Here is a 13,514-nt window from a genome sequence, read left to right as displayed (position 1 = left end):
TTCTGAACGTTTTTGAATCAATGAATGTTTTGATTTTGGCTCTCCGCTAAGAAATAATTAACAAAAAATTTGCAAGTTTATTTATTTATTTGTTTTGCTAAATGGCTTTCTCATAGTTTTGATCGAATGATTTTGAGAAAAAAAGGAACGGTGGAGGAAGCCTAGTTGCCCTGCGATTTTTTGGTTGTTTAAAAAGGCAACTAGAACTTTTAATTTTTTACGAATGTTTTTATTAGAAAAAGATAGACGTAACTTATAAATTAGCTTACGCAACGACTTTTGTAATCATGTTTTTGTTACATATATGAGGGGTTCAACCCCTTGTCAGTACCTCGTTCTTTACAATAAAGATTAAATTTTGCCCCAATTCATTAAGAATGATCCCCGAATCACAAAAGCCGTAGAATAAATAGTTGAAATCACTAAAAATACTTTAGCGTAAAGAGCGAGGTATTAGGAGGAGGTGAGCCCGTCATATGCGTAATAATTTCTGTTCGTTTTAAGTTTTAATGCTGCTCCTTACTTCCAGTTGAAAAAACTTTTCATATTTATTTTTTTTTTCATTGTTTTTTTTTTAAATAATGCTAGAAAATCCTGCACTCCCTTCATGGAAATTTTCTTCCCCCATGACAAATTCCTCGATGGAAAATCCCCCAAACATATCCCCATCTTGTCAACCCCTCCCCCAACCAAAATATCCCCCTGAAAACGTCTGTACACTTCCCAATAAGCACTACTATATGTAAGCACTGGTCAAAATTTTTAACTTTTAGCCCCTCCCACGGGGACTGTGATGGAGTAGGTCGTCCCCAAAGACATAGTTATAAGGTTTTTCGACTACGCTAAATAAAATGGCTATCTCAGAATTTTGATCCGTTGACTTTGGGAAAATAATTAGCGTGGGAGGGGGCCTAGGTGCCCTCCAATTTTTATGGTCATTTAAAAAGAGCACTAGAACTTTTCATTTCCGTTAGAATGAGCCCTCTCGCAAGATTCTAGGACCACTGGGTCGATACGATCACCCCTGGGAAAAAATCAAAATAACAAACAAACAAGCAAATGAACACGCATCCGTGATCTGCCTTCTGGCAAAAAATACAAAATTCCACGTTTTTGTAGATAGGAGCTTGAAACTTCTACTATAGGATTCTCTGATACACTGAACCTGATGGTGTGATTTTCGTTAAGATTCTATGACTTTTAGGGGTTGTTTCCCCCTATTTTCTAAGATAAGGCAAATTTTCTCAGGCTCGTAACTTTTGATGGGTAACACTAAACTTGATGAAACTTATATATTTAAAATCAACATTAAAATGCGATTCTTTTGATGTAGCTATTGGTATCAAAATCCATTCTTTAGAGTTTTTGTTACTACTCAGCCGGGTTACTCCTTGCTACAGTTCGTTACCACGAACTGTTTGATAGTAGCAACATCAAACATGAATCAAAACGAACGATTAAATAAAAAAAAACAAGAGCTAAGAGCTCATATGGCACTTGTGACGAGGCGATAAGAGCTCTGAGTCCACCGACAATTCAAATTTGATACAAACAGGAACTAATATTTATGAATAAATCAGACCTAAAACGAACAAGAATTAAATCAATATTCTTTTCAAACTTAAATGAAAAACAAGCCCTAAGAGCTCATTGTGACGCGGCATGAAGAGCTAAGAGCCAAGAGATCATATGGTATGAGCTCTAACAAAATTCTATGAATCAATAGATTGATTTAAAAGGAAAATAAGAGGCTTAATGCCGGTCAGGATTTAAAATAACAGCTCTGAGTCACGATGTCCTTCTAAATATCAAAAATCCGATCGCCCACTCGTAAGTTATAAATACCTATTTTTTTCTAATTTTTCCTCTCCCTTTAGACCCCCAGATGGTCTAATCTGGGAAAACGACTTTAACAAGTCAAATTGTGCAGCTCCCTGACACGCCTACCGATTTTCATCGTCCTAGCACGTCCAGAAGCACCAACCTTGCCAAATCACTGAACCCCCCCCACCAACTCCCCCAAAGAGAGCGAATCCAGTACGATTCTGTCAATCACGTATCAAGGACATTTGTTTATTCTATCCACCAAGCTTCATCCCGAATCCTCCACTCCAAGTGTTTTTCCAAGATTCCCCCCTCCAACTCCCCCCAATGTCAAAAGATGTGGTCATGATTTGAAATAAGAGCTCTGAGACATGAATTACTTCTAAAAATCAAATTTCATTAACATCCGATCATCTATACGTGAGATAAAAAAAAAACCCAATTTTCACGTTTTCCAAGAATTCCGATTTCCCCCTCCAACTCCCCCAAATGTCACAGGATCTGGTCGGAATTTAAAATTAGAACTTTAAAGCACAAGATCCTTCTAAATGTCAAATTTCATTAAGATCTGGTCACCCTTTCGTAAGTTACAAATACCTCAATTTTCAAAATTACCCCCCCCCCCAATTCCACCAAAGAGAGCAGATCTGGTCCGGTTATGTCAGTCACTTATCTTAGACAGGTTTCTATTCTTCCCACCAAGTTTCATCCTGATATCACCGCTTTAAGTATTTTCTAAGATTTCCGGTCCCCCCCAACTGCCCCCCCCCCCCAATTACGCTTGATCCGGTTGAGATTTAAAATAAGAGATCTGAGTTACGAGGTCTTTCTAAATATGAAGTTTCATGAAGATCTGATCACTCCTTGGTAAGTTAAAAATACATCATTTTTTCTTATTTTTCAGAATGAACCCCCCACCTCCCAATAGAGCGGATCCGTTCCAATTATGTACATCACGTATGTAAGACTTCTGCTTATTTTTCCCACCAAGTTTCATCCCAATCCCTCCAATCTAAGCGTTTTCCATGATTTTAGGTTCCCCCACCCCAAACTTCCCCCAATGTCACCAGACCCGGTCAGGATTTAAAATAAGAGCTTTGAGACACGATATCCTTCTAAATGTCAAATTTCATTGAGATTCGATCACCCGTTCGTAAGTTAAAAATACCTCATTTTTTCTAATTTTTCAGAATCAACCCCTCCCCCAACTACCCCAAAGAGAGCGGATCCGTTCCGGTTATGTCAATCATGTATCTAGGACTTGTGCTTATTTGTTCCACCAAGTTTCATCCCGATCCCTCCACTCTAAGTGTTTTCCAAGTCTTAGGTTTCCCCCTCCCAACTCCACCCCCCAATGCCACCAGATCCGGTCAGGTTTAAAATAAGAGCTCTGAGACACGATATCCTTCTAAATGTCAAATTTCATTGAGATCCGATCACTCGTTCGTAAGTTAAAAATACCTCATTTTTTCTAATTTTTCAGAAATAACCCTCCCCCCCAACTACCCCAAAGAGAGCGGATTCGTTCAGTTTATGTCAATGATGTATCTAGGACTTGTGTTTATTGTTCCCACCAAGTTTCATCCCGATCACTCCACTCTAAGTGTTTTCCAAGTTTTAGGTTTCCCCCTCCCAACTCTCCCTCCCCCCCCCCAATGTCACCAGATCCGGTCGGGATTTAAAATAAGAGCTCTAAGACACCGTATCCTTCTAAACATCAAATTTCATTGAGATCCGATCACCCGTTCGTAAGTTAAAAATACCTCATTTTTTCTAATTTGTCAGAATTACCTCCCCCCCCCCAACTACCCCAAAGAAAGCGGATTCGTTCCAATTATGTTAATCATGTATCTGGGACATGTGCTTATTTTTCCCATCACGTTTCATCCCGATCCCTCCACTCTAAGAGTTTTCCAAGTTTTAGGTTTCCCCCTCCCAACTCCCCCCCCCCCCCCCAATGTCACCAGATCTGGTCGGAATTTAAAATAAGAGCTCTAAGGCACGGTATCCTTCTAAACATCAAATTTCATTGAGATCCGATCACCCGTTCGTAAGTTAAAAATACCTCATTTTTTCTAATTTTTCAGAATTACCTCCCCCCCCCTCAACTACCCCAAAGAAAGCGGATTCGTTCCAATTATGTTAATCATGTATCTGGGACTTGTGCTTATTTTTCCCATCTAGTTTCATCCCGATCCCTCCACTCTAAGTGTTTTCCAAGATTTTAGGTTTCCCCGCTCCAACTCCCCCCAATGTCATCAGATCCGGTCGGGATTTAAAATAAGAGCTCTGAGACACAATATCATTCCAAATATCAAATTTCATTTACATCCCATCACCCTCTCATAAGTTAAAAATACTTCATTTTTTCTATTTTTTCCGAATTAACCGGCCCCCCACTCCCCCCAGATGGTCAAATCGGGAAAACGACTATTTCTAATTTCATCTGGTCCAGTCCCTGATACGCTTGCCAAATTTCATCGTCCTAGCTTACCTGGAAGTGCCTAAATAGCAAAACAGGGACCGACAGACCGACAGAACTTGCGATTGCTATGTGTCACTTGGTTAGTACCAAGTGCCATAAAAAAAGAAAAAGAACTGTTAGTAAAACCAGAATAATTCGTGTTTGGCTACCGGCCTTTTGAGCCCTCTAAAACCAGATTTTCTTTTACGCTTTACTGACGAAGAAGACTTTGAAGATAAGGTGAAGGTATGTAAATATAAAATTAACAAAAGATATATCACATGCTAAAGATCGCAGAAACAGGAACTTTTGCTATCAGCAAGGCCTAGGAAACGTGATAGCAGACGTCTTCGACTTAATTGTCGTTAATTATGCCGACCTAATTTCACTTTGAATTTAGAAAATAAGGCGCATTTCCAAACAGCCGAAAATCAGAACTTCTTGCATATTCAATAATCTTGGGAATAAATTAAATTCCTCTCAGCAGATAGAAAATGCCAGAAAATGGAAAATAGCTTTACCCAAACAAAAGTTTTTGAAGAAATCTATTTATGGAATTAAAATCAGTATCCTCAAATGGCGTTCGTAAATTCCAGTTCTATTGTAATCTTTCTGTTTATAAGTTGAACTAAGAATATACAATATTTTAACGATGGATCATACACAACAATGCATAACATGCAAAGAATAACAATTCTGTGTTACTAAGACACTTTTCCATAATGAGTCTTTCAGATGCACCCAATTAAGGATTAATAGTTAAATATAACTGTTCTTTCCCTTTTTTCCATCTTTTATTCACATGGGTCTTTTCCTCATTATTTTATATAATTACAGTTCAGCCAAGGCGTTTTAAGGCCTCCGAGGGAACAAGAGCATCGACTAGAAGCGTAACTGAGACGTATAAATATTACGCGAAAAATTGTGACATTTGAACAAGTACCCGGCAAAAGTTGGTGGAAATCGACTCCAATCTCGGAATACAACAATTTCTTGAACTGAATGCTGCCAATTCTTAAAGAGTATTGAAATACATTCATAAGAAGATGAAATGTTTATTAAACGTTTGTATATCTTTAAAAAATGTGCTATTTTCGCTTTGTTTACTCATAAATTTAGAATGCATCCATTTTGAAGAGGGTAGTAACAGAATTGTACCAAAAATAGAGTGATCAGCCCTAGACGCTAGGCAAATTAGCTGTTTTATAATTTTTAGTTAACGAATACTCTAAAGTGCATAGTAGTGTATTTAAATCACTCTTTAAGGACGTTTAAATCTTTTTTGCAAGTTATATTATCTAGAGTTGAGCTATATTATCGAGGTGCAATTATTCAAAATCATGGGACTGCCACATAAATGATAGCCTACCATATATTGTGTTTGTCATGCTTGGTAGAAACAAAATAATCTGGGCAAAAAGTTTGAGATTTGGTGGGAGGGTGTCAAGCCTGTCGCAAGGTGTATTTAGGAAGAAATATTAACTCTTGTATCAATACTATTCCCTTTGGGTGAGAAGGGGCAGGCCCAGAATCATACGTGTATTTTGAAGTATGATTTAACTAGGTACTAGAACATATTGTCAGAGTGAAAAAAGAAAATGAAAACAAAAGGAATAACGTTTATAGTTTTCACATCAATTTTGATAAAATATTAGTTTAAGACCCTGGAAACCACAGACAACATTTTATACTGCAAACTAATTTAACCGTTGCACGCTATAGCGGCATCAATAAATGAAACTTGTGAGAAATAAAACTTAAGAAAAATTTCTTCCCGTGGAAAACTCCGTTTGCAGCAAATTATCCCCTGCGGAAAACTTACCTTGTGTATCAATAACGATTGTATTTTCAACAAGAAAGTATTTGAAAAACTCTACTAAAATTTCTCTTTCCCCCTCCCCCAGTGACAACGTATCCTCCACGGACATTCCTACCAAAAAAATACCCACCACCAGCGGTAAATTTTCTCCTAGAAACTCCTCCTAAACGAACATTCTTCTCAAAAATCCTCCCTCCGCTTAAAATACTCCCCCAAAAAATACATCTGGAAGAATTAAGTCGTTTTTTAATCCGGCACTTATACAAATTACCTGATTAGTTTATTCTAATTACCTATGCAAAGAGTTTAAAAAAGATATGAAATTCAAACTCATTTTTATGTGGAAATTCTCCCCCATGCGGAAATTCCCTTAACAGATATTCCCCCCGTGGAAAATTCCCCCTGACAATCCCCCCTCCGACAATTCTCACTCGAAAATTTTATCTGCATGCAAAATAACAATTCAATTTTAAATTTCAAAGTATTTGGAAAATTATGCTGCATACCGAATAAACTGTATTGTTGATCTCTAGATTCCGAGAATATGTAAAAAAAAAATACAATTTCAGAAAAGTCTTGAAAAATAACGATCGTGTTTTGAAAGTCAAAAATAGTCAAAAAATAAGGTTGAATTTATTGGCGATCGGATGAACAGTGTAGTCATGCATAAAGGGCAGAGAGACACTCAGGAAGACATAGATTTGATTTCATATATATAAATATATATATATATATATATATATATATACATATATATATATATATATATATATATATATATATATCCAACAGTTGTCGAAGAGGGGGAAGAAGACAATAACTGGTGGATTTTTGAATTAAGTCAAAGAAGAAAACCTCCCGAAGCTTGCTAAGCCTCCCGAATACCAGCTGGGATATCATTCCAAATAGCCGGAGCTAAATACCTAATTCTGAAACCAGCACGTGTGGTGTCTCGGTGCTCAACCACAAAATTATCCGCTTCCCTTGTCGCATACCTCTGCAGCAGACGATTTAAGCGGGAAAAAAAATCAATAAAAACTGCAGGACATGGATCATTCGAACATCGATAAGGAAAAACAGCAGCTTGATAATCGCGAATCTGGCCATATTAAGCACTCGTAATTTCTTAAAACACGAGGCGGTACCGTTCATATTTCTACATAATTACCAAGAAGATGTGCGGTTCTACTTTGAAGAGTCTGCAGTCTTTAACAACTTGCATAAACCAAAGAACACAACCATAAGAAATATAAGTCACAATATTAGTATGGTACAGTATTAGAAGAACCAATTATGGTAAAAACAGGTTCAATAGGCGCAAAATTCCCACGCCTCTGGCAACTTTACTTTTTCACCAAGGTGCTAGTCTGAAATAGTCCCAAAAACATCAAAACATCATCAGTCGCTTTCTTTGCACATTTTTTGTAGATATATGCTTGTACATGCTACAAAACAACTATTTTCATTTTCATAAAATTTCAACTTTGCTTTCTACTTAAACCAGAAAGATTTGTTTTTTACAAATTTATTTCTGTAGCGAAAACATACTGAATGTAGGATATTCACCAGGGGCTGAGCACTATACTTTTTTGGACATTAGCAAAGAAAAAAACTTTCTGAAAAATAGAATAGTAAACAACCACGCCAAGACTTAAGACAAGCAGAAATAAACCCCCATAACAATTCTAACAAAAACAGCCAGTAACTACTATTGAAGAATAAATCGAACCCAAAACAAACAGAAACTAAAATAAATAATCACATCAAAAATTAAAGTAACAGATACTGATATAGATGAAAAAATAAATCTTACAACGAGTAGAAATCAAAATTAATGCTGAGCTCAAACTTATAACTAATTCGAATTATGGTACCAGAAACAGTGGTTTTTGCTCCTGCCATACCCCCTTCCACCCACACATTAACGTTATAAAACCTAATGCCGCATTTAAGTTGTATTAAAAATATATATATAATCTGAACAATGCGTTTTTTTAAACACAACACTGATGAAAAACAAGAAAGATTTTGAGAGAGAAAAAAGGTTTGATTTAAAGAAAGCTGTGACAGGCGTACTAAAAAAACAAAAACAAATCATTAATTAATAAAAAAAATCCGAATATTTCGACTCCACATCCAGGATCCATTATCAATGAAAAAAAATGAAAAAGACTTAGTTAATCATCTAAAGAAAAAGACAAAGAAAAAAAACGAAATACAAAGCAAATAAATAAAAATCACATCTTAATGAAACTTATGAAGTACGGCACAACTGAAACTTATGAAATAATCACAAATAAGAACATCAAAATCTCTAGATAATTTTCGTCTATAAGATCTGATTGGCAAATGGGATCTATCAAAAATAAAATATCAATTTTATTTGAACAAACAAATATCAAGTCACCGCCCCTGATTAAATTTATAGGTTAAAACCCTTGAACTATTTAGATATGGTAAGCAGGTCAACGAAACTCATGCACTATAAATTGAGTGATTTTTTTAATTTGCAATTTTAGCTGCCGTTCGTTGACTCCTGCTATCCTTGACCGTATTAAATAAATAAATCAAGTTTTACTAACTGAAAGTAAGGAGCGACATTAAAACTTAAAACGAACAGAAATTACTTCGTATATGAAAGGGGCTGCTTCCTCATCAACGTCCCGCTCTTTACACTAAAGTTTGAATTTCTCTCAACTCTACTTTTTAAAACAGTAAAAAACTTTAGCGTAAAGAGCGGGGCGTTGATGAGGAAGCAGCCCCTTTCATATACGAAGTAATTTCTGTTCGTTTTAAGTTTTAATGTCACTCCTTACTTTCAGTTAAAAAAACATTTTCCTTTTATTTAATTTCTGAACGTCTTTGAATCAATGGATGTTTTGATTTTAGCTCTACGCAGATGAATAATAAAAACGAAATTTGCATCTTTATATTGTTGGCTAAATGGCTTTCTCATAGTTTTGATCAAATGATTTTGAGAAAAAGGGAGGGGGAGGAGGCCTGGTTGCCCTCCAGTTTTTTGATTACTTAAAAAGGCAACCAGGACTTTTTACGACCGTTTTTATTAGTAAAAGATATACGTAACTTACAAATTAGCTTACGTTACGAACTTCTGCATTCTCGTGTTTTTATTACGTATATGAGCGGGTTCACCCCCTCGTCAGTACCTCGCTCTTTAGATGAAAGCTACAATTTTGTCCTAATTCCTTAAGAATGACAACTGAATCACAAAAGCCGTAGAATAAATAGTTGAAATTACTAAAAATACTTTAGCGTAAAGAGTGAGGTATTAGGAAGATGTGAGCCCCTCATATGCGTAATAATTTCTGTTCGTTTTAAGTTTTAATGCTGCTCCTTACTTTCAGTGGAAAAATTTCTTCATATTGGTTTTTTCATTGTTTTTTTAATAGTGCTTGAAAATCCTGCGCTCCTTTCATGGAAATTTTCTTCTCCCATGACAAATTTCTCCATGGAAAGTTCCCCCAACATATCCCCTTCTTCTCAACCCCTCCCCCAACCAAAAAATACCCCTGAAAACGTCTCTACGCTTCCCAATAACCATTATTATATGTAAGCATTGGTCAAAGTTTGTAACTTGTAGCCCCTCCAACGGGGACTGTGAGGGAGTAAGTCGTCCCGAAAGACATAGTTATAAGGTTTTTCGACTACGCTGAAAAAATGGCTATCTCAGAATTTTGATCCGGTGACTTTGGGACAACAATTAGCGTCGGAGGGGGCCTAGATGCCCTCCAATTTTATGGTCACTTAAGAAGGGCACTAGAAATTTTTATGTCCGTTAGAATGAGTCCTCTCGCAAAATTCTAGGACCACTGGGTCGATACGATCACTTCTGGGAAATAAAACAAAAAAAAAAAACAAGCAAATGTACATGCATCCGTGATCTACCTTCTGACAAATAATACAAAATTCCACGTTTCTGTAGATAGGAGCTTGAAACTTCTACAATAAGGTTCTCTTATAAGCTGAATCTGATGGTGTGATTTAAGATTCTATGACTTTTAAGGGGTTTTCCACCTATTTTCTAAAATAAGGCGAATTTTCTCAGGCTCGTAATTTTTGATGGGTAATACTAAACTTGATGAGACTTATATATTTAAAATCAGCATTAAAATGCAATTCTCTTGATGTAGCTATTGGTATCAAAATTCCGTTTTTTAGAGTTTTGGTTACTATTGACCCGTGTCGCTCCTTACTACAGTTCGTTAAAACGAACTATTTGATCCTGACTATCGCTTACACGGTTGTCAGCTGTTAAAGGACTATGATGTAAATTACTATTGTTTGAAAATTTCACCTGCCCATTAAGTAAACTACTATAAATTGAACTAATTCTAAAGTCCCCTTCGTCTCTATTAATATTGATTCCCTCATAGACAATTTTTCTAATGTCAATAATTTCTATTAAGCTTTGCAAGAGGTCTAGAGACGTCTCTACAATTTTCGTCTGGTCAAACAATACATTATGATGAAAAGAATCAAATGAATGTTCTGCTACAGCTGATTGAAACGTTCCTGATTTTTGATTATATTTTAGCAAACATTCAATGGCATTTTTGTATTGCTGTAGTCTATTTTCTAAATTTCGTTGTTTCCTTCCTACATAAAATTTACCACAAGAACAAGGAATTTTGTCTAAGCCTCTTTGTATGTTTTTGGAACCCCATCCTTTCCATTATTAAATAAAAAAAAAACTAATTTTTTTAGTTGAAAGTAAGGAGCGACATTAAAACTTAAAACGAACAGAAATTACTCCGTATATGAAATGAGTTGTCCCCTCCGCAATCCCTCGCTCTTTACGCTAAAGCTTTTAATTGTTTTAAAAAGTAGAATTGTGGCAAAGAGTCAAACTTGAAAGAGTCAAACTTGGAACTTGAAACTTCTAAAATAAGGTTCTCTGATACGGTGAATCTGATGGTGTGATTTTTGTTAAGATTCTATGACTTTTAGGGGGTGTTTCTCCCTATTTTCCTAAATTAGGCAAATTTTCTCAGGCTCGTAACGTTTGATGGGTAAGACTAAACTTGATGAAACTTATACATTTAAAATCAGCATTAAAATGCGATTCTTTTGATGTAGATATTGATATCAAAATTCCATTTTTTAGAGTTTTGGTTACTATTGAGCCGGGTCGCTCCTTACTACAGTTCGTTACCACGAACTGTTTGATTTAGTAACGAGCCAATTTTTTGTCGAGATTTAAATACTATTTTCATAATATGCTTGCTAAATTATCTTCTTAATTTATGAGCGTCTGTCACTCCTGTCTTTAAATTAAACGCGTTTTTATCCCTCTTAAACTCTCTCTTGTAAATGGAAAAGCAGTGTGATCTAAGAAATTATTGATGAAAAACAGAATATTTATATTAATCAAAACGACTGAAAAATACTGGTGAAACTCAACTATTTGAATGTTTAGTATATAATGATGTTAATTCCTCGAAATCTCGGCAATAAAGATCTTTTTTAATAGAATTATTTCATTTTTCCATGTTATAATTATAAGAAAAAACATAGTTGGTTTTAAATAAAGCGCACATGCATTTTCAATTCCTACATATTTTAAGATTTCTTTATTCACCTATTTCAGTGTCTATTATTTTCATGTTTGATGTGATTATTTATTTTAATTTCAGATCGCTTTGCCAGCTCGACGGAGTTGCCATACTCCTGTTTGTGAGATTTAATTTCCTTCAATCCAGCTTAGTTTCGAGTGCTCATTTTAATTTCTACTCGTTTTAAAATTTCTTTATTCACCTTTATCAGTATCTGTTATTTTTATGCAAGCCATGATTTTTTTTTATTTCGGCTCGTTTCGGGTTTCACTTATTCTTGGATAGTAATTTTTGGTCGTTTTAAGTTCGGATTAATACTGGATTTAATATATGCTCATATTAAAGTTTAATGTAGCTCTTTACTTTTCTTTGAAATTTTCTTTTTCGGATTTTTAAAAAATTTGATTTCTGTTACTTTTTACAGCCAAAGTTTCATTATTGGTTAATGTTGCAAAAATTTATATAGTTTTTATGGTTTTCTTCATAAGAGCTAAAACCATACATAAGAGCTATAACACCATAGTTCCAAACTATGGTGAAACAGAGTCCACTTACCTTAGCATTCCTTTACCCCCACCAAGGACACAGTAAGGATCCCACCAATAGCAGGGGACAAAAGTAGCTACACCTCCACCAAGCCCTCAGTCAAATCATGTCAACCAAGCCCTGCAAACATTGGAGCTCCACCAAGAAGACTCTCAGTCCCAGGAGAAAAAGAAGCCATCTTCCCCGCCATTCTCCTACCAAGCATTGTGCCTACAGTCCAAAAATGCAGTCTCTACTTGCCCAGCCACAAAGACTAAACCACCACACCCAACGTTATGCTCTATATCTGCAGTGGCAGAGTGATTAGACCACCCTTATGGCTGGAGATGTAATTAGACACTCCTAAATGAAAGTAAGGGAGATGTAGCACAGAGAGCTAATAAGCTTGCTTGCTACCTCTGCTATTTTCAAACAATTATGACAGTTCATATAACTGACTTACCAATAAAGTGAACATACTACTTGATGCCTTTTTTATGTTCTTTACGAATAAAATAATCGTTTGTATCGTAACTTCAAATTTAAGCACTTTTTGAGCTCTTAAAAATGACGAATTTTCAATTCAAGTATATCGCTCGTTTTCCACAAAATAATACTACGTTTTCTCAGCGTCATCTTTTCCATCGTTTTCGAAAAAATAATGCTACATTTCTCAGTGCTAAAATTATTTATAACAACTTATTTTTATATGCATAGATAAGGTTAGTTTAGGTTAAAAACTGCTTAAATTTGAATTTAAGGTAGAAGCGATCATTATATTCGTAAAAAGCATAAAAAAGGCATCGAGTGGTATATTCACTTTATTGGTAAGCCAGCTGTATGAACTGCTATAATTTTACCCTAGTTTCAACATAACAAGAAGCCGTTAAACTAGAAATTTACCATCAGGACCACCAGGAGGATTGGGGTACATTTTCAGGCAATTTATTCCTATAAGTTCTAACCCAGCAACCATTTCAAGCCTGGGCCAAACCAGACAACTTTCCTTACTGGGCCTAGAAAGACAAAGTCCCTTAAGCTAATTAAAACTTTCTAACGAATTTATTGCGGTTGGGGAAAATAACCTTTCTAACTCACCAGGACTTCACATATGTCAAGCTATTAGTTTTTAGTCAAACTTTAATTCGCGTTATAAATACATAGGGATACTTATATTCGTGAATGTTTAAACTGTGCTTTATTTAATTTAAAAAGATTGCTTATTTGTTTTTAACAGTACCATCTTGATTTTAAATAATTTTCAACGGAAACTACAAGATGCTTTCTGAAATCAAATCTGAAGAACGCT

At 35.5% G+C, this 13,514-nt stretch overlaps 1 protein-coding gene across 8 annotated transcripts in view; it reads left to right on the top strand.

The window, feature by feature from the left end:
• Window positions 1-5,384, top strand: part of LOC136033317 (neuroligin-4, X-linked-like) — a 185,402-nt gene extending 180,018 nt beyond the window's left edge. For all 8 annotated transcript variants that reach the window (XM_065714108.1, XM_065714110.1, XM_065714104.1 and 5 more), the window contains one exon: window positions 5,126-5,384. In XM_065714108.1, the coding sequence (XP_065570180.1) occupies window positions 5,126-5,182 (57 nt within the window). In that variant the 3' untranslated portion in view covers window positions 5,183-5,384. The remainder of the gene's footprint in view (window positions 1-5,125) is intronic.
• The last annotated feature ends 8,130 nt before the right edge of the window (window positions 5,385-13,514 follow it).

Source organism: Artemia franciscana, chromosome 11, assembly GCF_032884065.1.
Source record: "Artemia franciscana chromosome 11, ASM3288406v1, whole genome shotgun sequence".
Taxonomy (NCBI): domain Eukaryota; kingdom Metazoa; phylum Arthropoda; class Branchiopoda; order Anostraca; family Artemiidae; genus Artemia; species Artemia franciscana.
This window is presented reverse-complemented; position numbering and strand designations above follow the sequence as displayed.